The following is a 21718-nucleotide window of genomic DNA, read 5'->3' as shown; positions in this document are numbered from 1 at the left end:
GTAGATTTCTAGTTTACGTCTCCATATGCTTTAACAATAGATGCAAAACATTCAATGCCCACAATCTGATTCATGAAAAAATACTCATAATAGCTGAAGAGACCTAAGCAACCAGGCATCTACTAAAAGAGCATATATGCTAAGATGCTGATCCTTTACTTAGAGCAGGTGATGTATAAACATTCATTCCCTAATATTTAAATATGTACTAGAATCCTCTACCTGAATTCTTACTTTAAAAATTCTTATTCTTTAGGAAACCTTTAAGTTTCCTAAGATTTCAATCTGCTTATAGCTTCTGCAAAAAGTAATTTAATAAATATCTAGGCCAAAAGTAATCCCAAACATTTCAAAATCAAAGAAAGTTAAAATTTATTATATCTTTGGACTCAAAATTTCTTCATTCTAATGGCTGACTTTTAAAAAAATGATGAAATGTATCACTAGTGTTTCCTCTAAAAAACTTACCCATTTAAAAAAAGCTAGCTTTCAAAACCAAACTAAATTAAATAAAAGGATGTTTGCATGAATACACTTATTCACTAAGCAGTGCATTTAAAAATAAAGTTATCTAATAAAGCAATTAGATTTAATAATTGTAATTACTAGATTTACTCATCCAAAAGCAGTCAACTACTCTTTCAAAACATTTTAATAAACCCATATTACTGAACATTTGGAAAAGAGGCTGGGAACTAGAAAATACTTCTGATCATAACTATTCTCAAATACAGTTAAAATAAATGGTTCAGCTCAGGCAATGTCATAAGCATAAAAACCATTAGGTAATTCATACTTTTTTGCTGTTACTGTAAGAAGAAACCTTTATTTCTTAGAGATGTCAAGCAACAAGCAGAAAAGAGTGCTTCTCTTCAGTGCCTTATAATAAAGAATGGGAAACCCATTCTCTGAAAATTGTTGTCTCATGCATATCAATTAGGTAGCTTCACTTAATAAACGCTCTTGTTACATTAAATTCCTTTTTACTTAAATCAAATTTTGGTAATTGAATTCTATGATTCCATATATGAAAATACTCACATTATAGGTTTTTTGTCTGGGAATCTGAAGGAGTTTCTCATTTAACTGTTTCGTTTTGGTTTTTTATATCCATCAAAGGATCATTCAATTGTTTTATTTACAATCAAAGGTATCACTTATCAGAATTGGCAGATGTGGTTGCTTGGGGAGCTACTGCAATTTCACATACAAAAGAGGAAAATATGCCATGCAAATATTCTGTTTCCATCTTTGGAAAACTCAGTAAGTCAGTTAAAAATCTGCTCTTTGTGAGATAAAAGACATGATGCAAAAGACCACTGAAGTTTAAACATATTTATAGCTTTTTCCTAAGAATGAATGAAAAGAAAGATGTGACTTAGGCAACATCTGCATTCTTCTCTAAATGTATATTGCCACTTAGGTCTTCAGTGCCTATGATGACGATATAGCTAATAAGTCATTGCAGAAGCATTGATCCAGGCATAAAAACTACAGTGAGATAAGCTTAGTTTTATATACATTTAGCATCTGACATCTTCCCTCATTTGTGCATTAATCAGTAACAAACATATCTGAGCATCCTGCTACAGGAGGCAGTTCGACTTTCACAAATTTCCCTAAGAGCAGAAACATCATCAGGAGCAATTTCAAGGAAATAATTACGGTCTAGACAGATTTATGACTTCTAAAGACCTAATCCAAAGCACATTAATGTCAGTGGAAGGACTCCTATTGACATCAAAGGCCTCTGGATCAATCCCCAACTGCTGTGGGAATGAATTCAGAGCAATAATGATGGTGGACTAAATGCACACTTGCAGTTGAAATGTTACCACCCAGACCTCTTTATTTGTCAAATCAGATTAAAAAGTCATTTTCTGCTATTTCACAATTACATGCAGATGTGCATCATCTCAAATGGCATTTTCGTCCATCTGTATGAACCAAACGTGCATAGAGATAGAGAAGTTCTACACTGCCTGAACTAATAACACAAATGAAAACCACAAGGGAAAATAATTTTGGAGGTGATGAAGTTCATGTTTTAAAATGTTGAGTTAGGAACTTTGTACTTCATTTATTCCTTCTAACTACTTTGGGATAGAGCTGCCAGGCCCACCGCTTCTTTATTTCGTGCCATAGTAGATTTCTTCTAATTAAATTTTCGATGTTTTTCTCTAGTCCACTAAACAAAATAAAAGAATACACATAAATCAGTATTAGCCTCAAACTTGGCAGCCTAAAAACTGTCAGAAATGTCAGCTTCATATACTCTCTGCTTAGTAATATCTCTGCGGTCTCTTCTGTCCTTTTAAATGTCTATTTACAGGATAAATAATTTGAAGCATCACTCTGACCATGTTAATCTGATTTCGTTCCCTTACCAGTCGATAACATTTTAGACTGCAAAATGAAATGCTAACGTTGTGTGCAAGTGGCAATCCATCCCAAGTTTTACACAGTCAAACTCAACTCCAAGATGTGACTGATCAGTCACCAGCATCATGTGTTCCTCTGAAGTGCACGCTGTGGGAATTCACACCTCTTTCATTCACTCCTCTAGCAATACTTTGGTTAGGCAGGTTCAGTTATCACGTATCTATTGTGATATGAGTGTATTATGAACTGCTTGAACTCTGCTTTATCATGTTAGTTTTAGAGAGTTTGAGCACTTTCTTTAGGAAATCATGTGTAACACTTTTTTTTTGTTGTTGTTCAAATAACACACATTTTCCTAGCTCTGCACCTTTTTCTGCACTTCAGAAAATAATATTTTTTTTCTTCTTCAGGTACTATGTATGGGAAACCAGATTATTAGTGACTGGGTAATACTACTACTTAGATTCAAATAATAATGAGGTAGAGAACAGTTAACTGGTTTTGGTTTGCTTTTTAAATATTATGTTGGTTACTGGTTACTAAGAGGGAATTCAGGTTGACAGAGGAAGGCAATATTGGCTATAAGTACCCATGGAACTAAACTGATTAATAGCTCAAACACTTTCTGGACTATAATTGTAATGGAAATGGTGCTTTCGGTATGTCCCACCCACCGCTTGCATCACAAGGAGTTATTTTTAACCTGGTTTCCTCAAGAATCAAAGCTTATGTGAACAGACTGTGTACGCATCTGCAACTTTCATACCCTTTTGACACACCTAATAACTTGGGACTGTCTTGGCCATCCCAGTCCCATCTCCAGAAGGGCAAAATTTATGAAGTCATTAAATTCTTACAAGCTTTGTGGAAAAAGGTGTCCAGATAAAGGGAGAATCCTATTATTACCCTAAATCAGGGCCACCAAAGAATCACTCTAATATTCATCCTTCAGCTGCAAGTGCACAGGAACTGCTCAGCAGACTATTCTTTAATCTGGTGCTGTTCCAATATTTTCTCGCATGAAAAATTAACTCAGTGTATTTTTAATCCACCAGACACTAGTAAGCCTCTCAGCATACTCATAAAACATTTTTTCAAGACACATCAAAAGCAGCAACATACTTCAGTCATGATTTGGCACAATCTTTTAGATGAGTTCACACTTCTGTGCATTTTGTTATCAGAAGCACACAAGAATATCACACCTGGAATATACGGACTGAGAAAGTATGAGCGCTTCGATTTAAATTTGCTGACTTTCATTAGTTTGACAACAATAAGCAAGCTATTCCATCAGTTCTCCAAGGCAGAAGGCAACCCATGGGAATAATACATGCAAAACCCCTTATGCATTAAAATACATGTAAACTATGTTAACAGCGAACTGCCCAAGGTGGCGGGGGGGGGGGGGGAGGGGTGAGTGGGGGTGGAAAGCCAGGGAAATAAAACATTTAAGAAAGCTGAATTATCAAGATTATAATTTCTTCTCCAGCACCAAACCATTATGTTACTCCCATTTTTTTCCCCATTTTTACATCTTATTTGTGTGAATATATACAGTGGATAATGCCAGACCCTTTAACAAGGTAAAAACGAGAAAGTACCTTTGCAGGTAATACTGAACTTCACTACCAGGGAATTTTTGTCTTGTCCTTTACATGCATCTTTAATATCATTCCTCTCCTCCTGCCTTCCACCCCAGGTCTTTATAATTTTTAATGCCTTTTCAACATGTTGAAGGCAAAATTTATTTTGGGCAGCTGTAGGCTACTTCAAAAGTCACGGGAAACGACAGAGAACTACATGCTACTTGTATAACTGAATCCATAGTTTAGACAACTTGCTGGATTTTAAAACCGTACATTAGCTTTACTGGAGTGTGGTTAGGTAAGGTAAGACACTTATCTTTTCCCTATGAATATATTACAAACCTAACCAGACGTATCCGAGGGTCAATGATTCAAAGCAAACTTACACACTACAAAAAAAATCGTCATAACCAGATGAACATATACATAAGCAAATGTATTAAGTATACTTTTATTCAAGTACAACAAATTCTGGTATTGTTTTTACAAAGAAAACATGGGGGAAAAAAAATTCAGTACTGGCTTTTAAAAGACAATTTAGAACACCAGTATAACTCGTTTGAGAGGTATGAATGTATGTGACCTTGAAGCGATAATTCCCTGTTAAGTGCATTCCTTCAGAGCAAAAGAAAACATTTGCTCCTCATGTTGTCTCCCCCCAAATTTCACATCAATTAAAATAAAGTCAGAGAAAACATTTTGGTTTTTAGTTCCACATCCAAGGAGTACAGTACTGACATGTCAGGCAATGCAGCTACCTCACAAAAATTTGTCTTTTAGCCAGAGTGGCAAAGGCAAGAGTTACAGCAGGATGGCAAGAACTGTGCTACTCATGTTCCCTTTCCTTCAGACCACAGTCTTTGTGGGGCAGGGGATGGTTAGGGCAGAGCAAGGCATTCAAACCACCACCAGGACTGTTGCTCCTGTGAACACTGATTTGACATTAGTGGACTGAACATGGTTAAGTAAAAAATAATTTCCTCATAAGCCCAGTGAACTCCTCCTCCATTTTATTATTACTAACCTGAAAATTTCAGAGTCTTTCAAGACTCTCCCTTGAATCAAATCCTAGCAATACATGCTTGTGATACATAAATATTTGTTTATGCAAATATATTTTAATTCAAACATTTAATCTTACCAGGTAAACATAAGAAAGATAGTGCTGATGTACATTTCACAGAAGACTTAGCTCACGGTTTTAATTTCCTGTTTTTATTAGCTTACCTCACTTGACGAAAATATTAACACATCTTCAGGAATACACTTTATTTTCTGGTTTATCAAGAAAACGCTTTGTTGCTACCACCTCATTAGAGGCATCAGCTTTTAATTGGAACAAGTTTCAAACTGAAATGCGACTGAAAAAATGGTGCTGATGTGCCACCACAGCACTTTAAATGCCCACTTCTTCACATGTAAAGTTGTTTTTATGCTGAATATCACTATGCAATTAGAAAGAGACAACATAAGTAGTGCTGGGGCTCTGCGGAGTACTCTTTCAGCATTTTTAAGCTCCTTTCTTGTTTATGCTGCGGGAGTCTATCAAACAACTCCCATGTTGACACAATCAAGCATCCAAAATGAATGGCTATAAATACAGTAAATACAGTCAAAGCAAAAGATAACAATGAGCAGAACAACTAAGTCCTCATTTGAAGATGAAACAGCATTTTTGAGTGAGCAGTATGTGATTAACTTACAGTATGTGGGGTCAAAATGATTTATTCTCACAGCTATGTAGCCAGCCTTAGCCCTGGGCTGCACTTGCACAAAGACATGAGCCTTTCTCAAATCAACCCTCCCCTATGGCTTGCTAACACTCTGAGCTCTTACTCAGGAAAATTAACTATCATGTCCTTCATCTAAATTATTTTCACCCCTGCTTGGAAATAATTGTTAGCATAACAGACAGTTTAACCAAATGCGCTTTCTAGTCTCCAGTCCATCTATCTGCCGCCTGCAATGCTCCAGCAGCCTAAAAGCAGATCTTGAAAACCAGAGGCAGGGGAAAAAAAAGGAGTGCTTATTTTGTCTAAATTCTGAGTATTGCTAGAACAGTATTCTCTCATCACAATATCAAAGAATAAGAAGCAACAGCCCATTACATTATATGACAATCAAGTGGCTCGAAAGAGAGGGACAGTACTGGCTTTGGTTCAAACATTTAACAGAAATGCCACATTCCATTAAAAAAGGTACTTTGTGTGGAGGGACGAAGTTCTTACCTTTTGTAGCTATTCGAACACACTGCGTTTTGGTTTCCTGTTGAGGATGGAAAGGTAAAGATAAGTCAGATCAGGTTGCTTTTTCTCGCCTTCCCAACTCCACAAATTCATCCTAGATCTGCTGATCAGCTGGGGTAACCCAACAAGGTGGCTCAGGGCTCTGGGCTTAGCAGGGCACAAGGCTGAGTGAATTTGCCTTTACAAAAAGCTGGATGAAACCCAGATATTGGCCTGTACTTTCCATGATAACGAGTGGGAGAAAAGGTACAGGACAGCACAGATGTAGCCACATGTCAGATTATTCAAATCCTGAGCCAGCGTTCACCTGCAACAGCACCACACAGCAAAGAAGGTACTTTTTTGTTCAGCACTGTGTTCAAACTAACTTTTCTGTCCACATCCTGATGGTCTTGAGTGGAGTAACCTGAAGCATGTCAGCAGTGAGCTCCCTCATGCTTCTGAGTGTGGAATGAGCACAGAGGCAGCCCACGTATTTCTTCACATATGACACAGTTAATCTACAACCTATATAATCTGCCCAGGAAAGACAGTGATTTGACAGTGATGTGCTTCAAAAGAAGTTGCACATGCAAAGACCATCTTTCTTTATTTCACTTCCCAACCTGCCCTTTGCCTCAGAAGTTTCATCAGCAATTGAAACAAATGAACAGAGAAATGACTTGGTTATGCACAGTTTGGACAACTTGAACAGACGAGGGTCAGTCATAAATGGGTTTTCTGACCTCTTTGTACAATGTGCAGTCACTTTATAGGCAAACATACTGAAATAGCATAAGGTTGCGTGAGAGGATGCAGCTGCTGCTCTATTAGATCACTCTAAACAATATTAGCATGTAATTAGAAAATATAATAATGACAGTTTCATTCCACAAAATATACTCCCTCTGATCCTGCACCCCCCCAGCACTCCATCTCCGAATACAGCCCCTGGGATCTCTCTCCTCTTGAAGATTCCTGAGCAACAGGTAAAATATGTTGATGCTGCTTTGTAAACACAGCTTGTAAAGAATGAGCAAAGCCATGGCTTGAGGCTTATAGTAAAGACAACTTTCCAATGTAAATGAAAGCCCCACAAAGTTTATCAACATAATCGTACCTAATTAGCATTCTCCCCAGTCACTGGATTTACTTGTCCACTTCTGTTCAGAATGTCTGTGAGGATCACAGGATAACCCTCGTCCCAACCCTACAGTGTAGTTCAGAGAGTACTGTACTTCCCCTTGACTATTTTGGTGATCCCACTGGTTTACAGTAAAGCACCTGTTTAAATATTGCGCAGCTCAGAGGTTATCTTACAACCACTAGGTCTCTGTCCTGGCAGAATGCAGTGCAATCTCCGCAAGACCTCCCCCCAATCCTCCTAGGAACCATTTAAAACTCTCTCACAAACTGTAATCAAGTAAAAAATGTGTTCTTCCCTCATGTTTTACTTATCTGTCAAAATGTACAAGCCAAAATAAAGATCTATTTTTGTGTTTAATATTTTTGTTTTATTTTTCCCTCCCATTTATTTCTTTTTGGGAATGAAACAAATTTTCTTACAATTTAATCAGCTGGAAGCCAACAAAAGCAAAGGGAATATATGTAGCAGACGAGGGAAATATGAATGAGTGACTGGCAGTTACCTTTATTTTGCTTTGTTTGCTTCATACAGCTCTATAAATAAGAACTAGAGAGAAGAAACAGTCCCTCCCATCAGAAAAAGCATCCAGTTCTCAAGCAGCTCCAGTACAGTTTCACTAGCTCCTGTTTTGTCCCCACTCTGACTCGATGCATATGCAATTTTCATAACCATAGGTATAAGGTGAGATTTGCTTCAAAAGGCTCCAGCGTAAGGCCTCCTGTTAGCTAGGATTTGTTTAGTCACCACAGAGACAAATGGGAGGTTAAACATGGCTTCTGCTCCTTTCTGATGGCTCTGGTGGGTCACAGCAGCTACTGATCTGGCTATGGGGTAGATCCTTTCTGACCTGCCTGGACACTTCCTATGGAGGCAATTATGGATATAATATAGCAATTTCCTTCAGTTTTCTAAACTCTAAATAAAAAAATTAAATTTTTAAATATCTGAACCTTCTGTGCCTACCATGTTTTCCCTCCTCACTGATCATCTTCCCCTCCCCCATTTTTCATTTATGGGAGGAAAAACCATTCAAGAGCGACAGTATTGGGGCTTTGCAGAGCCATGCTTGCTCTTCCCACCTGGAACCTCCCTCCCCTTCCATACATATCCAGAGCCAGCAGAACCCCTCAGAGACAGAGTTAAAAATGAAATACCAAGGAGAAAATGAAGACTAGTGAAAGCCATACTCTTACTACTGCACAGCAGTGGAGGAAGCCTCAAGTGCACCTTGTCAGAAGGGGTTCTAGAAAACACACGGTGGGCCTGCGGTTATCATAGAATCATAGGTTACTTTTGCTCAAACATTTTTTTACTTTTCATTTGACGTTTAGTGCGAGAGCCTCAAAAAGTTTGTGACATTTTACCGGTCCCCTGAGCAGCCCGCATTCTGTTTATCCTGCAGTAACTTAATCTTCTGAGGTGTGCGAGTACTGAGAATTGGGGAAAAGGCTGTGGATGTTATTTACTGAGAAGGCAGAGTCACAGCACTGAAATGACTTCGCTGAGATGATTACTACAAGATGTATTAAACTCTCGCCTAGTAGCAGTTACAAGCGTGGTGTGAAATGTGTATGGCACATTGCCATGCTCTCACAGCACGGAAGGGATTACAGCAGCACCACTGCCAACACCTACTATGTCCAACTCCGACAGTCCTAACTGTCACCATGGGCATGTCTTTGACCCCTTCCAGGAAAAAGGGGCGTTTGGCACTTACCTTCTCAACGCTGCTCATGGCCTGGAAATAGATGTTGTAGCCTTTCCGAGGAGCCAGTGGCGGGTTCCAGAAACCCTGGTAAGTCCTGTTGTCACCCACGGTAAAGGGGGCTGGCTCCGGCAGGTTTCCCGGGGGCAGCTCAGCAGCGAAGTAATATGGTGACCCTCCGCTAAGAGCGGTCTGATAGGTGACGGGGATTTGGTAGCACTCCATGGCACCCGTTTCTCGCTTTGTTCGATGAGGGTGCAGCTCCTCAACAACGATCTGATAAGCACTAGTGAAACAGAGAAAGACCAGCATTTCTTTAAGGTCACCTGCTAGGGTCAAATGGCTAGTATCATAAAAATATGAAACCAGTTGCTTTCTGTAAACTTAAAAAGAAAACAAAGAAAATAAAAATGGGAAAGACAGTAGATGCATGGATGCAGAGAAGAAATAAAGGCTTGAAAAATAGCAAAGCTATCTAATTCAGCCACTGGAAAGAAGAAGCACCTGGGTTTTGTCAGGGAAAAAAACCAACACAAATCTATACATGACCTCATAACAATGATTTATTTATTTTCTTTCGAAGAAACACAGGAATGAATCTGACTTTAAACTACAATAGATTAAACTCTTGGCTAATCAGAAGCATATGAAGTTAGCGTTTTCCCTTGAAATTATATTAGAGAAAGCTGAGCTTCAAGGCCCAACATAATGACTGCCTCCAGGCTGTGCTTGAAGCACCAATTTGCAGTTGTCATATCATTAGAGACGGAATGTGCTGACAGGCTTCTCCAACCTCTTGACCTTGCTGTGGCTCCGATCTTGGCTCAGAGCTATGCAGATCTAAAGTACAACTGACATGCTGTAATACAAGCACAGATGGACAGAAATCTGTCCCTTCCACCAAAATACACTGCCTCATTCCTCTATAGTTGTCAATGATAAAATGTTACAAATTGCCAAAGCAGATGGCATTTGGCCTATTAAAATGCCATCCCAACCTTCCGCTACCTCTCCTGAAACCGTCCATGGCTTGGTCACTTTTCAAAATCACCTGCTCAAAATAGAACAGGTAATTATAATACTTTCTCCTTTAGGGAAACTACCTAACCGCAGGATGTTACCAACTCATTAGCAGCTTCCTCTGCTGTGCAGAAGTACAGAACTTACATACTGAGAGAAGGAAGCAATTCTTCAGTTTATAAGAAAAACAAAGAAAAAAAAATAATTTGTTGGATTTTAGGAACTATATGTAGGCATATGCATATACACACACACATATACATAATACACACAATTTCCCATTTATATGCAGATACATTTGAGGATCTTATGAAGGATTAGTAAGAAAATACGCCTAAGCATGTAGACAAGACCTGAAGCTATTCAATTAAATCGGCAGAATTGCCTGTCTTAGTTTTGCTTTAAAGCTTTCTTTCAGAAAAAGTAAAATTGAACAGAGTTCTGGAAGCGTCACTACATTGCTGCGGGACTCTGAAAGGCAAAGACAATCCTTCTCATTTCAGAACTTATGGGGTAGCATTAAATTATTTTGTCAATTTACTCGGCTACTCCTGCCCAGAAAACCCAATAAGTGTAGTGGCAGAGATAAAGTATGATACTGGAGAACTGAAGAAAGGAGAAAAGAAAAAATAAGAAATTAGTTTAATGTCTTTCCTGAGCTGAAAGAAGAAATTAGCATCCCCTTTTCCTAGCACCTAAAAAATTAAGGAGGAAAGAGTCTTCCCTTTCAAAATGACCAAGAGGAATATAAAAAGTCACCTCATTTTTGAAACTGTGTGCAAAAAGAACATAAACAAAAAAAGGGTGAGTTATTTCTAGGGATCTCTGTTTCTCATAAACTGTGAACCAAATGTGGTTATAAATCACCTTTGTGGTAAATTCTGTGCTAACACTGTCCAGTTAATGCAGCCTGCACCAGCAAATCACTTCCAGAAGAGCTCTGTGCCCCCAGAATATTTATTTATGGTTCAAAAATAATGTACTATTAATAGGAAAAAAAAAAAACAAACAAAGAAACACCACCAAAAAATCCACAAACAAACAAAAAAACCACCCCAAAACCTAAAAGCATTGCTGTTTTACAAACCTGACAGGACGTAATTTTTTTTTTAATAATATCTCAAGGGAAGAAATGGCTACTGGTGTTCATCTCCTCCCTGGCATGGCCCTGGACCCAGGCAGGGTTAACACCATCACTCCCAACTTGGGCAGCCAACCAACTGGAAAGTCCTGGGAACATGGACATCACGTCTCTGCTCCTTCCCTTCTCCAGCCTGGCTCTCATCAGCTGCCAGCGGGCTGGGACCCACACAAGCTCCGCTCCCTCAAGTACCCGGAGGGCAGGAAACTTGTCACCTGTGACACCGGGAGAAAGCCAGCAGGGGCAGCAGAAGGACCATGCAACATCAGCACCTGATGGAAGCAACCACCCTCTGGAACACTCTGGTTCATCACGCAGCTCAGAAGCTGAGATCTGCCACCGTTTCCAAATTAAATCCTTTTTCCCCAACCCGTTTTAAAGACTAAGGGGTAAATAAGGCATAATTATTTATTTTTTTTTAAGGTGCGTATCCTTTTTAAGGAGGAAGTCTCTTTGAAGACTGAAACAAACAAAAGAATTAAAGATGAAGGGCATGAGTATTTGATATTAAGTTAAATGTTAGGTTAAGTCCCTTTTAATAGCATTCTTTAAAAATATGCAGTAATTTTTGAATCTGACACAAAAGGTATGGCAAAATTTCAAGCATGAGATCACAATAAAAAGTGAATGTTCTGAAAAAATGTCAAATAATTTGCAAAAGTATGGTCTCAAATAAAATACGCTTCCAAAAACAATGCTTTTGAGGCCCCTACATCTGAAAAGCTACAAAATGTGGAAAATAAGAACTAGATATACACAGTGTAGCCATCTGCACTTACACAATTACTTTTAGTTAAAGAACGAATAGCAAATGACAGAAAGCCTTAAAAGTCTCCAACAGGGCTTTCTTTTTAATTATATTTTTTTTTCCCCTCCACAAAGTATTTTTTAAATAAAAGATGTGCCTGTCCTCTTTGGAAAGGGAATCTGGCCATATTTCTCATGGAACATTACAGGCTAACAAGACACGGAGGAATACAGTCATTTACCTCTGGGCCCTTTGTGATACCATCTGTTTAAACCCATTTACTAGACCCTATAGTGGCTCCAAAGCAGCACTGCTACTCTCTATCCACATAACAGTGTTTGGAAAGGATACCCTGCTGTAAGATGTGGAAAAAAAAGAAGCCAAAGTTAAATTTGCAACTTCAAAAGTAGAGTGTTCACTCACTGCAAATGTGGTCTGATATCAGGCTATAAGTGAAAGGTTAAAGGCTATGTACTCTGCTTTTCCTTGCATTTTTACATATTACTAATCCTAGCTCCACTTATGTTTTCTACCCGTTTTTTGTGTAATGGTAGGAATTCAATTACTGAGAGAGCCTTCTTGTGACTGAAGCTGATGGAATTCCTACATTAACAATTTTTATTCCATTTTTCCCATACAGCAAAGAAGAAACAAAAGAGAGAAATATAGAGGGAGAAGTGGAAAACCCAGATGACAATATTCCTTCTTTCTGATGACTGAAATAAATTCTGAACTATTCTCAGTAACAGGAATTTTGGAACCTGCTATGTAAGTCACTGAGATCATAAAGGCCAAACAGTTGTCTGAGACAGCCAGGTAAGCAGAGAAAGTGTTGAAAATATAGCAAGCGAAGAGCTTCTCAGCTGAGATTTTGCATGAAAAGTTTTTGGTTTTTTTAATGTCAAAACCTTTTTTTTTTTTTACTTCGGAAAACCCGCACAGTTCCTCCCTATTGACCAAGATGATTACAAACAGCCAAAGGAAGCCTCTGTCAACAGATCTTCCTTTTCACTCCTCCCTAAAAATCCAGGCTCCTAAAGAGGTAAGGCAGTGGTGAACATGTTGTTCATACTTCAGCCCAATTCTGACGAGGCTTTAACACCAGCTAGAGATTTCATTCTGTGCACCTTATGGAGACACGGCATCCTCCTCTTTGCCAGGTGCCAGACTGACTGACAGCCCAAGGTACAGCACCGGCTCTTGAAAATCCAACTGACAACTAAGTTTTGGCACCTCCCCGCCATGGTCCACTTAATTAGCCCTGCTGCAAAATGAAAACAACCTGATTCTGCATATGGAGGTACAAGAAAAACACTTTACCAATCAAATAAAGAAATTTCATTGTTAAAAAGACATCTGTGCTGATTCTGATACATGCTCTTTGTAATCCTCGTCTGCAGTCAGATTTCAAAACAAATGATTGTTTTGCTGGTGCTCAGTTAGGATCCTTCAGAAAAAACTACAGTGACAAATCACGTCTTCACATGAATCACTGAAGCACCACTGATGCAACTGACTGGGATCTCATCCATGAGATTGATGGTGAAGCGGTATGTGCTGCACAGTGAGCCTGAGCCATCCAGCCCTGTCTCCCTCTGCATTTCTAGTTTGTAATTGGGTTTAAAACTTCAGAAGGCCATAAAGAATGCTAGAATTACACGATAACACTTGACAGGGAAGATATGATTAGAGTCATGTTTAAACTGTGATGACTATGGCATGTAGTGTCTTAAAGAAATGATTGACAGCTGCACACTTGAGTTAAGGAACATCTCTTTCCTGGGGGGCTGTGCTGATGGAGAGGCTGAAATACAATAAAATCTGATGATAGTATAATTTTGTTTGTAAAAGCAAAAGAATATCAGACTACGCTTTTTTTTTCCAGTTTTCTATTTTATTTTTTTTTTAAAACATGGACCTCCTGCTATTAAACAAAATGATCTTTTGACCATCTATAGCTCCAGGGATTAAAAGACTGGGTACAAACAAACCTTTTCAAAATGTCAGCTGTATTCTTCAGTATCAGGCTAAAGAACAGCATTTGAGTCCTTTCTACTCAATCACAGCTGCAGGCACGGTGATGCATTTTTTCCCACCTATCTAGTAACACTCATTATGGCAGTAAGCCAGCTTGTAGTGGAAACACAACTGCAGTGTGGATGGTGTGAAGCTTCAGTAAAACACATTATGAAGTTCAGTGAAATGCATTGAATCAATTCAGAATTTCAGTGTGTGACATTTATCTCCCCTACTAAGAAGCTGCTGAAACACACCTGACTGCAATATGCATAACTTCGGGAAAGGGAATGGGACCATGTCTTCTGCATTCCCCTGAAGAATGCTCCTCTTTCAAAGTAAGAAATAAAATATCTGTTTTGTTTCAAAAATAAAGCCTAGGTCTCCAGTAACGGTGGAAGTCATATTTCTTTGGCCTCCTGATGTTAGAAATGTAGTGTACCCTCTTAGGTTTTAGAAATTATTTAAAGTGGAGAGGGAAGATGGGGGACAGGAAGAAAGATACAGGTTTTTTTGAGAACATACTGAAACAACAGTTAATAATACTCTATCGAACTGTCCCTACCAAACGATCTGTGAACATTCAGTGAATAGATCCCTTTTGCCACCTTCATAGGCCACAGTGACAAGCTCACACCACAGGACTGAGGATGCTGCAAGGAGAACTGAGATACTAAATGTGAGGTGGTGTGGTGCAGGTTTACTCTGCGGCGAGTTATCGCCTGCCAGTACAGTGCAGAGAAACCAGAGCTCTCCAAGATAGGTCCAAGTAACCCTCTGCCCATATCCCATCGTGCTACCAGTTCACACAATGAAACCCTCAAGGAGAGAAACCCAGGATGCAAAATAGACCCCCCGCAGGGTGAGTGCTGGGACCAAAGGCGGGAGCCCGCTGCTGTCTGCACAACCATGCCACAGACCAGCTGGTGCAGAGAAGACGAGCAGCACCATCAGCAGAGCCCAGCGGTGCCTGGCAGGGATCCTACGCAGGATCCTGGCAGGGATCCTCTGGACAAGCCCATGCATCAGCCCCCTCGGGTGACCAGAAGCAAAACTGAAAGGATTTGACATGGGTTAGATGAGAGGGAGATACCACATTTGTCAGACAGAGACAGCTTTGGCTATGGGCAGCAGCAGGACACCTGGAAGGCTTTAAAAGCCCCCACAAAGGTGTATAGTCAGTTTAAGCACCTGAATAACTTGGGGGCATTTTCAGATCACAGGTCTGGTTTCTACTGTATCAATTCAATGAAAACCCTGCTTTAGGAATCCAAGTACTGTACTGAATGTAGTCCTATACATGTCATCATTCTTCACATCCCAAAAAATCCTAGGTTTGCTCCAGGGCAATCTTTCAGTGTGGGGCTACAATTTTATTTCTGAATATAACACATCAATATCTCCTGTAAAGGGGGTGAATCTGAATTATCTTCCATGACAGAATATAAATAAATAACTTGATCATATCGTAAGGGTGACCATATGATAAGCATATAAAAATGCTTATAGGTGCGTAGCTCATCCTCACAACATCCAAATAAAACATACATTATACTTAATGGAAACAGACTTAAGAAACAGTTAATTTTCCTGGTTTTAGGGCTCCAGCATGTTACTCAACATCAGCTCAGCCACAGTGACCGACTTAATGTAACACGGAATGAAACGTGTTAGCCCATATTTCTCTAAAATGTCACAAGGGTAAGTGCATGAAAAGGTTCTGATGTTCAGTAGCTAATTAACCTCCAATTAGTCAGCCCTGTCCCTGAATGTTGCTGATACAGCCACATCAGTAAAACACAAATGGAATCAAATAATATCACAAAATTTTTGCACTAACAACTAGAAGAGCAAGATGTCGACTAATCTTTTAAAATAGAATTAAATTCTCTCTCAATAGACAGCACAAAGGGAAAGACCCCTCAAAGTTAACATAAATGAGACATTTTAATATGATTATGGGACATGCCAAATAAAATTTAATAGCTTGCTATGTGATTTCTAGTAAGAAGCACTCTGAGACGAAAAAGGTCAAATAGTTTGTATTCATCACTATTATCCTCCCATTTCCTCTGAGTTTCCAATTTTCCAATCATATATACATGCTATAGAGTAGCTGATATGAAGCACTGGGAAGGAGGTGTTACTTTCAAATCCACTTTCTGACAAACACCTTTCAACCTTGTATTTCTGAGAAACTGTGAGAAAGGAAGATGAAATTATAATAGACAGGAGGTGGTCCTGGGGACCCTAAATCAAGCAGGACAGACAGCTGGTTGATTCAGGTCATGACTATGTTTAAAAAAAAAATCTTATTAATTACAGATCTATTGGCAAGCTCAGTCTAGCTAAGAAAAACAACAGCATCATCAAATGAATATTACTGGGAAATAAACAGCTTTATGAGCCACAAGATTGCACATAATAAACTGGGGTTTGTGTTCGTGTTTTTTTTTTTTACCTGATAGGTGCACCTTTGGCTTGTGCCGGTCTCAAGAGTACAGTTATTGTCGTAGCAGTTTCATTGAGAGATGCATCGACTCCTTCATAGTCTGGTAAAGTGGGAGCTGATTAATGTTGAGTGGGAAGGAAAAGAATGAGAAACAAATCAGTGAAAAAAAAATTTTAATTTTCATGAGATTGTGGATGCTTGCAATACAGTACAAAGCTACGATCTTCATCAGCTATGTGACTCTCTTTTAATGATTTTCCAGTCAGACATAAGCTTCTACTAGAGCATAAATGGCACTTCACCAACAATTGAGAGCCTCATCTGTAACTGCTCCCCATCAAATCATTATACCTATCTAGTTAAACAAGTTTATTCAAGAAAGACAGTAAGAGAGGGAGAAGGTGACTGGCAAGAAACACTAAGACTACAAAATCCCATTTTGGCCTCGCTCTTTCTACAAACAACTTTCTTACAAACAACTATATTCACCATCTTGAAGACCCACCTCTAGCACCTCTCTTTTTCCTCCTCTAGCAATTTAGGAGCCTTTCACACTTCCTCTTAAAGATCAGGAATCATTAACCGGCTGCCCAGAGAGGTTGTGGAGTTTCCTCCTCCGGAGACATTCAAAACCCATCTGGACACCTTCCTGTGTGATCTGCTCTGGGTGAACCTGTTTTAGCAGGTGGGTTGGACTAGATGATCTCCAGAGGTCCCTTCCAACCCCAACCATTCTGTGACCACATCAATATCAACCAGGCTGCAGGAAAACTGGGCTTGGACAGACATGCATCTGTGCACTAGAACTGGACGGAGGAGTCTGTTCCCATGCCCATTTCTCCTTCTATTTCTAACAGTCAACAGCTAAGCTGTTCATGGGTCAGTTTCTGAATCAGTGTAGTTTTCAGCCCAGGATATTAAGAAAAAACAAAGTCAAAACCAGAAGCAGTTCAGGAACTGATTCACTAATGGACTGGCTGCCAGGCCATTGTGGCAGTAATATCTGCTGTGGGTTGGATGGCTGGTGTTGGGGATCACTTCAGCCATCTAACTTTAATCTTCCGCACAAGCCTGTTGCAGCCCTCGCTGCTAATACTGTTGTTGACTTCAGCTTGAGTGCAAGGACTGAAACAGGATTTTCTGTGATTCAGAAAGTAACAGATTTCAATTAATTACTAATCTTTAACAAGCTTAAAAACTACCTGCATGTTTTTTAAAAACATGGCTGTAGCTTTATAAAATTGTCAGTGATGCCTGTATGATGAGCTTTCACTAAAAAGATGTTTCCTAGAAGTATGTCAATCATTTAAGTCATAATAATTTTAAGATTATGTATCGATAGAGGAGCACCAAAAGATTAAAAGCCTTGCTTCATTAGTCCCAGATCCTAGATGAACACAAAACCAGCTCTTATTTAATGAAATATGGTTTTATAGAAACAATGCTCATTTAATGTTCACTTATAAATTACTATTTACATTATGTTCATTAGGATCATGGCAACCACTTGTAAGCTTGGTTAAAAGGAATATTTTCACTTCTTATTAAAATAAAGCTAGCATTTCCAGAAACATATGCATTGCTTCATAAAATGTATCAGTTACACAGAGTGAAACTGGACAACAGTTCAGCATAAAGCAAGGTGAAAAAAAAACAGATTGAAACTGAGATATAAAGGGTGTCACAGCCTGTCTTTAAGCTTTCCTAGTGTTAACCATGTTTTGCTAGCTAACGGTCCCATAAAATGTCTAGAGAGTGTGGTAGTCTGGATTCTGGACAAAACTCACAACATTTCTGGGTGCAAAAAGAGTGCACATCTGAAGAAGCCTGAACACACTGCAGCCCTAAATAATTCAAACTTGTTGAGGTGCTTATTTCTCAAAATACTGAAGCATCTGGGGGACAGACATCAGAGTAAGATATTACAGTTACACCCTTTTTTTTTTTTCCTTTCTCCTAAAAGGAGGAGACAAGTATTCAAGTACTACACCACCATTATCCCTGAAAATTTATGAACTAGAATTCATTGTGAAGAAACACAAGGACCTTAAAAGAACCCAACTAAAATATTAGACTTCCAAACCACCTAATTGCTACATAAACAGAACAGAATATGTTGCTTGTTTTTTGGTGGTTTGGTCACTTGTGTTTTTTTGAAGGGGCTGGAGTATCAGGAGTGCTAGTACTTATGTGCTGGGATGGAATTCAACAAATTGTTGCAATTAACGATGACTACAGCATTTCACTTCTACATAATTCAAGGAGCTCTGACTTGAATGTGCTCACATTTTTGGGAACTGGGTGAGGAAACTACGTGAGTACTTTCCTACAGAAATGGTATGTGCATTCCAATACATTATTAACCTCCCTTTACAGGACAAAATAAGTTTAATTATGGTAGATAATGAGAATAGCCTGCTTTGTGCTGTTTACATTTCTAAATGACTGACTTCTTTGATCTCCGCCAAGACCTGAAGTTGCTATGTCATAAAATCAAGTCTCTCTAGATATAGCACTGACTTCTCTTCTCACCTACACAAGCTACTATCTTATTTTTTTGAGAATAATACTGAAATTTGAGAAAATAAAAATAGTGCAGCATTCCATTTGATGTTACTTTCTTCTAGAGTTTGCAGATTAATAGAGTCAATCTTGGTGCATCACAGCAAGTGAATAAAGGCACGAAGAAGCAGACATATATGAATTTGGCAAAAGAAATTCACGCTTCCTCCCAAGCACCCCAACTCTGTTATAGCTGTGTGCTTCTAAGTGGTGTCACCTTGAGTAAGTCAATTAATTTTCTGCATCTGACTTTACTAATCTGCAAAACAAATATAGTACTTAGTGACCTATGGAGTGCTGAAAGGTTTAATTAGTTAAGGTTTATACAGCACTTTAAAATCCTTAGATTAAAGTACAAGATTACACAAAATCAAACAGTTGACAACTACAAGTGTGCAATTTCCACCTCATGCAAGGATTATCCTTGGAATTATGCTACTGTTTGTGGCAAATATGCCCCAAAACATTTTCAGTAATATAGTTTCACAATATGATAGGACTTTTGGGGGAGGGTTTGTTTTTACCTGAGATGTTGGTTGTTACATTGATTGTGGTTGCTGGTCCAAATCCTTTGACGGTGCTCGCACGTATAAAGAACTGGTAAGTAGTACCAGGATGCAAGTGTGAGAAGACGTGGTGTGTGCTGTTCCACAACTTCGACACGGTTTGCGGAGGTCCCGCAACTGGGACTGCAGGATCAAATGACCGTATACTGCTATAGCTGACCTGTGAAAACAATTATTGTTTTTAACAATTGTCACTGGTTTTGGCCCAAGGGGATTAGGTTTGCTTGGCTGGAAAGGAAACAAGAGACACAGGCTCATCTAGCTACCCAGATACATTGAGTACCATGAGGAACTGAAGCCTATTATTGTAGGCTATGCAGGTGCCTTTATCTCTCTTTGTGATTTTAGTTCATGTATGGAAAATTTCACCATTACAGTTAAGTTAGGACACCTCCACCATCTCCCCACCTCCACAAAAGCCCTTTATTTTTCACTTCCTGTAATACATTTCCCTCTCCTCGTCCAATAATCATATTTAAATGCTGTCCAAACCAAGCTAATATATTTAAAGCCATCAATGATATCTTAATGTACTCATTTTGACTGGGATGAAGCTGGTTTTTTTTCATAGCAGCTTATATGGTGCTGTGTTTTGGATTTGTGATTTTGTGATTAGAACACAAAAGCTTGCACTTCAGCCCTTCTGATTCTCTCCCATCCCACTGTGTGGGAGTAAGCAAGCAGCTGAGTGGGGCTGAGCTGCGCACCAGGGCTACCTAAAGAAATTTGTTAGCATTAAATAGAAAAACAAACAGATTTAAGGGATTTTGTTTGGTTAGTTGGTTGGTCTTCTTCCTGTAACTCAGTAGTACACAAAATTATATCCTCTGTTCCTTTAAAAAAGGAATGCTGGAGAGGATGGTATTTCTTCCTCTAATCAGCTGGTGTTGCCTGCCAACCTACTGGGGAGGTGCCCAGAAGGCTCATATGTTACCTGCTCTTTGGAATATATATGGAGGTTTTCTTGAAGGGTGATTTCTAAAGATAAGACAAAGGTAATAAACATTGCTCCAACATTAATAATCATCTTACTTTTCCTATAACCTTCTCTTCCAACAACGAAGATCTCACAGATCATGGCTGTCATGGCTCTGGAAGGATGCACAGTGATGATACAAGATTTCTAAAACTGGCACCTCCCATGAGGCCTGTAATATTGTTATACTCACATGCCAAAGCCATTTCACAGAGCCAACCAACTAACAACATATGCACCATAATTATGATTTTTTTAATATTCAATCACTACACAAAATCCAGTATTCTGTAAATTAAAACAGCAAATAATTGAATAGCTGCCTACAGAGCATAAACACCCACCATCAGGCACCATCTTGCTGTACTTTCCTAGCCCTGTCCTGTGCTTGTTTGCTGTTTAATGATTACCTCATACTGTGTAATGATGCCATTTGGATCCATAGGTTCCTTCCAGTTGAGAAAGATCTTATCTTCAAAAGGAGTTCCTTTCACCGACTTGGCAGGTATAGGGCCTGGCACTACAAACAAAATAAAACTTTTAAAAATAGGAAATTCAAGAGACAGACAAATTAAAGAGATGATAGAGCATCCTATTAAAACCAAAAGTGAGCGCAGGTCTGTTTTTATTAATATTCATTTGCACGCAAAAGGCAGCAGTAGAGAGCAAAAAAAAAGGCACTTCAAAGTGTATTTTGTCATTCGCAGTGCAGAGACAGCATGAAGTTGAAACGTTATCCCCACATATGGTTTTCAAAACTTCATGCAAAGTCAAATTGTCTCGTAGTATAGCCAGGGGAAACAGTTCAAACTAGATTATGACTTCAGGGAACATCACTGAACTCTATAATAAGCGTATCTTAGGACAAGGACTACACGGTTTTAAAATCCTTTTAAAAAGAGAAATCAAAGGCAAAGAAAAGCCTACGTAATACCCCTTCTTCCAAATCAGAGAAATGCTTACAAAATAGTTTTCAGTCACCCCTTCTTAAGATTTGTTGTTTTAAAAGAAATCCTCGTTTAAAGAGGGGCCTGGGCACAGGGCAAACACACCAGCTCAGTGTCCATGTCCTCCAGCCACTGACGCGCTGGTGCTGCGGAGGGATCAAAAGTCCTCACTTCAAATCTTTCCAGCAAGAGGCATTTGCAAAGCTTTGAAATGAACCACACTAAGATGACCCAACTTTCTT

General features: G+C 39.0%; 1 protein-coding gene across 2 annotated transcripts in view; it reads right to left on the bottom strand.

Annotated features, from left to right (window-relative positions):
- Positions 1-21718, bottom strand: part of PTPRK (protein tyrosine phosphatase receptor type K) — a 403942-nt gene that overhangs the window by 63843 nt on the left and 318381 nt on the right. For both annotated transcript variants that reach the window (XM_082047252.1, XM_082047253.1), the window contains exons 9-13: positions 20940-21049; positions 19512-19713; positions 16435-16540; positions 9061-9334; positions 6200-6236 (exon numbers count right to left, since the gene is read on the bottom strand). In XM_082047252.1, coding sequence (XP_081903378.1) covers positions 6200-6236; positions 9061-9334; positions 16435-16540; positions 19512-19713; positions 20940-21049 — 729 coding nt within the window. The remainder of the gene's footprint in view (positions 1-6199; positions 6237-9060; positions 9335-16434; positions 16541-19511; positions 19714-20939; positions 21050-21718) is intronic.

This window comes from Streptopelia decaocto (assembly GCF_964273445.1).
Source record: "Streptopelia decaocto genome assembly, chromosome: 3".
Lineage (NCBI taxonomy): Eukaryota > Metazoa > Chordata > Aves > Columbiformes > Columbidae > Streptopelia > Streptopelia decaocto.
Note: the sequence above shows the minus strand (reverse complement) of the source record. Positions and strands in the feature narration are given on the sequence as shown.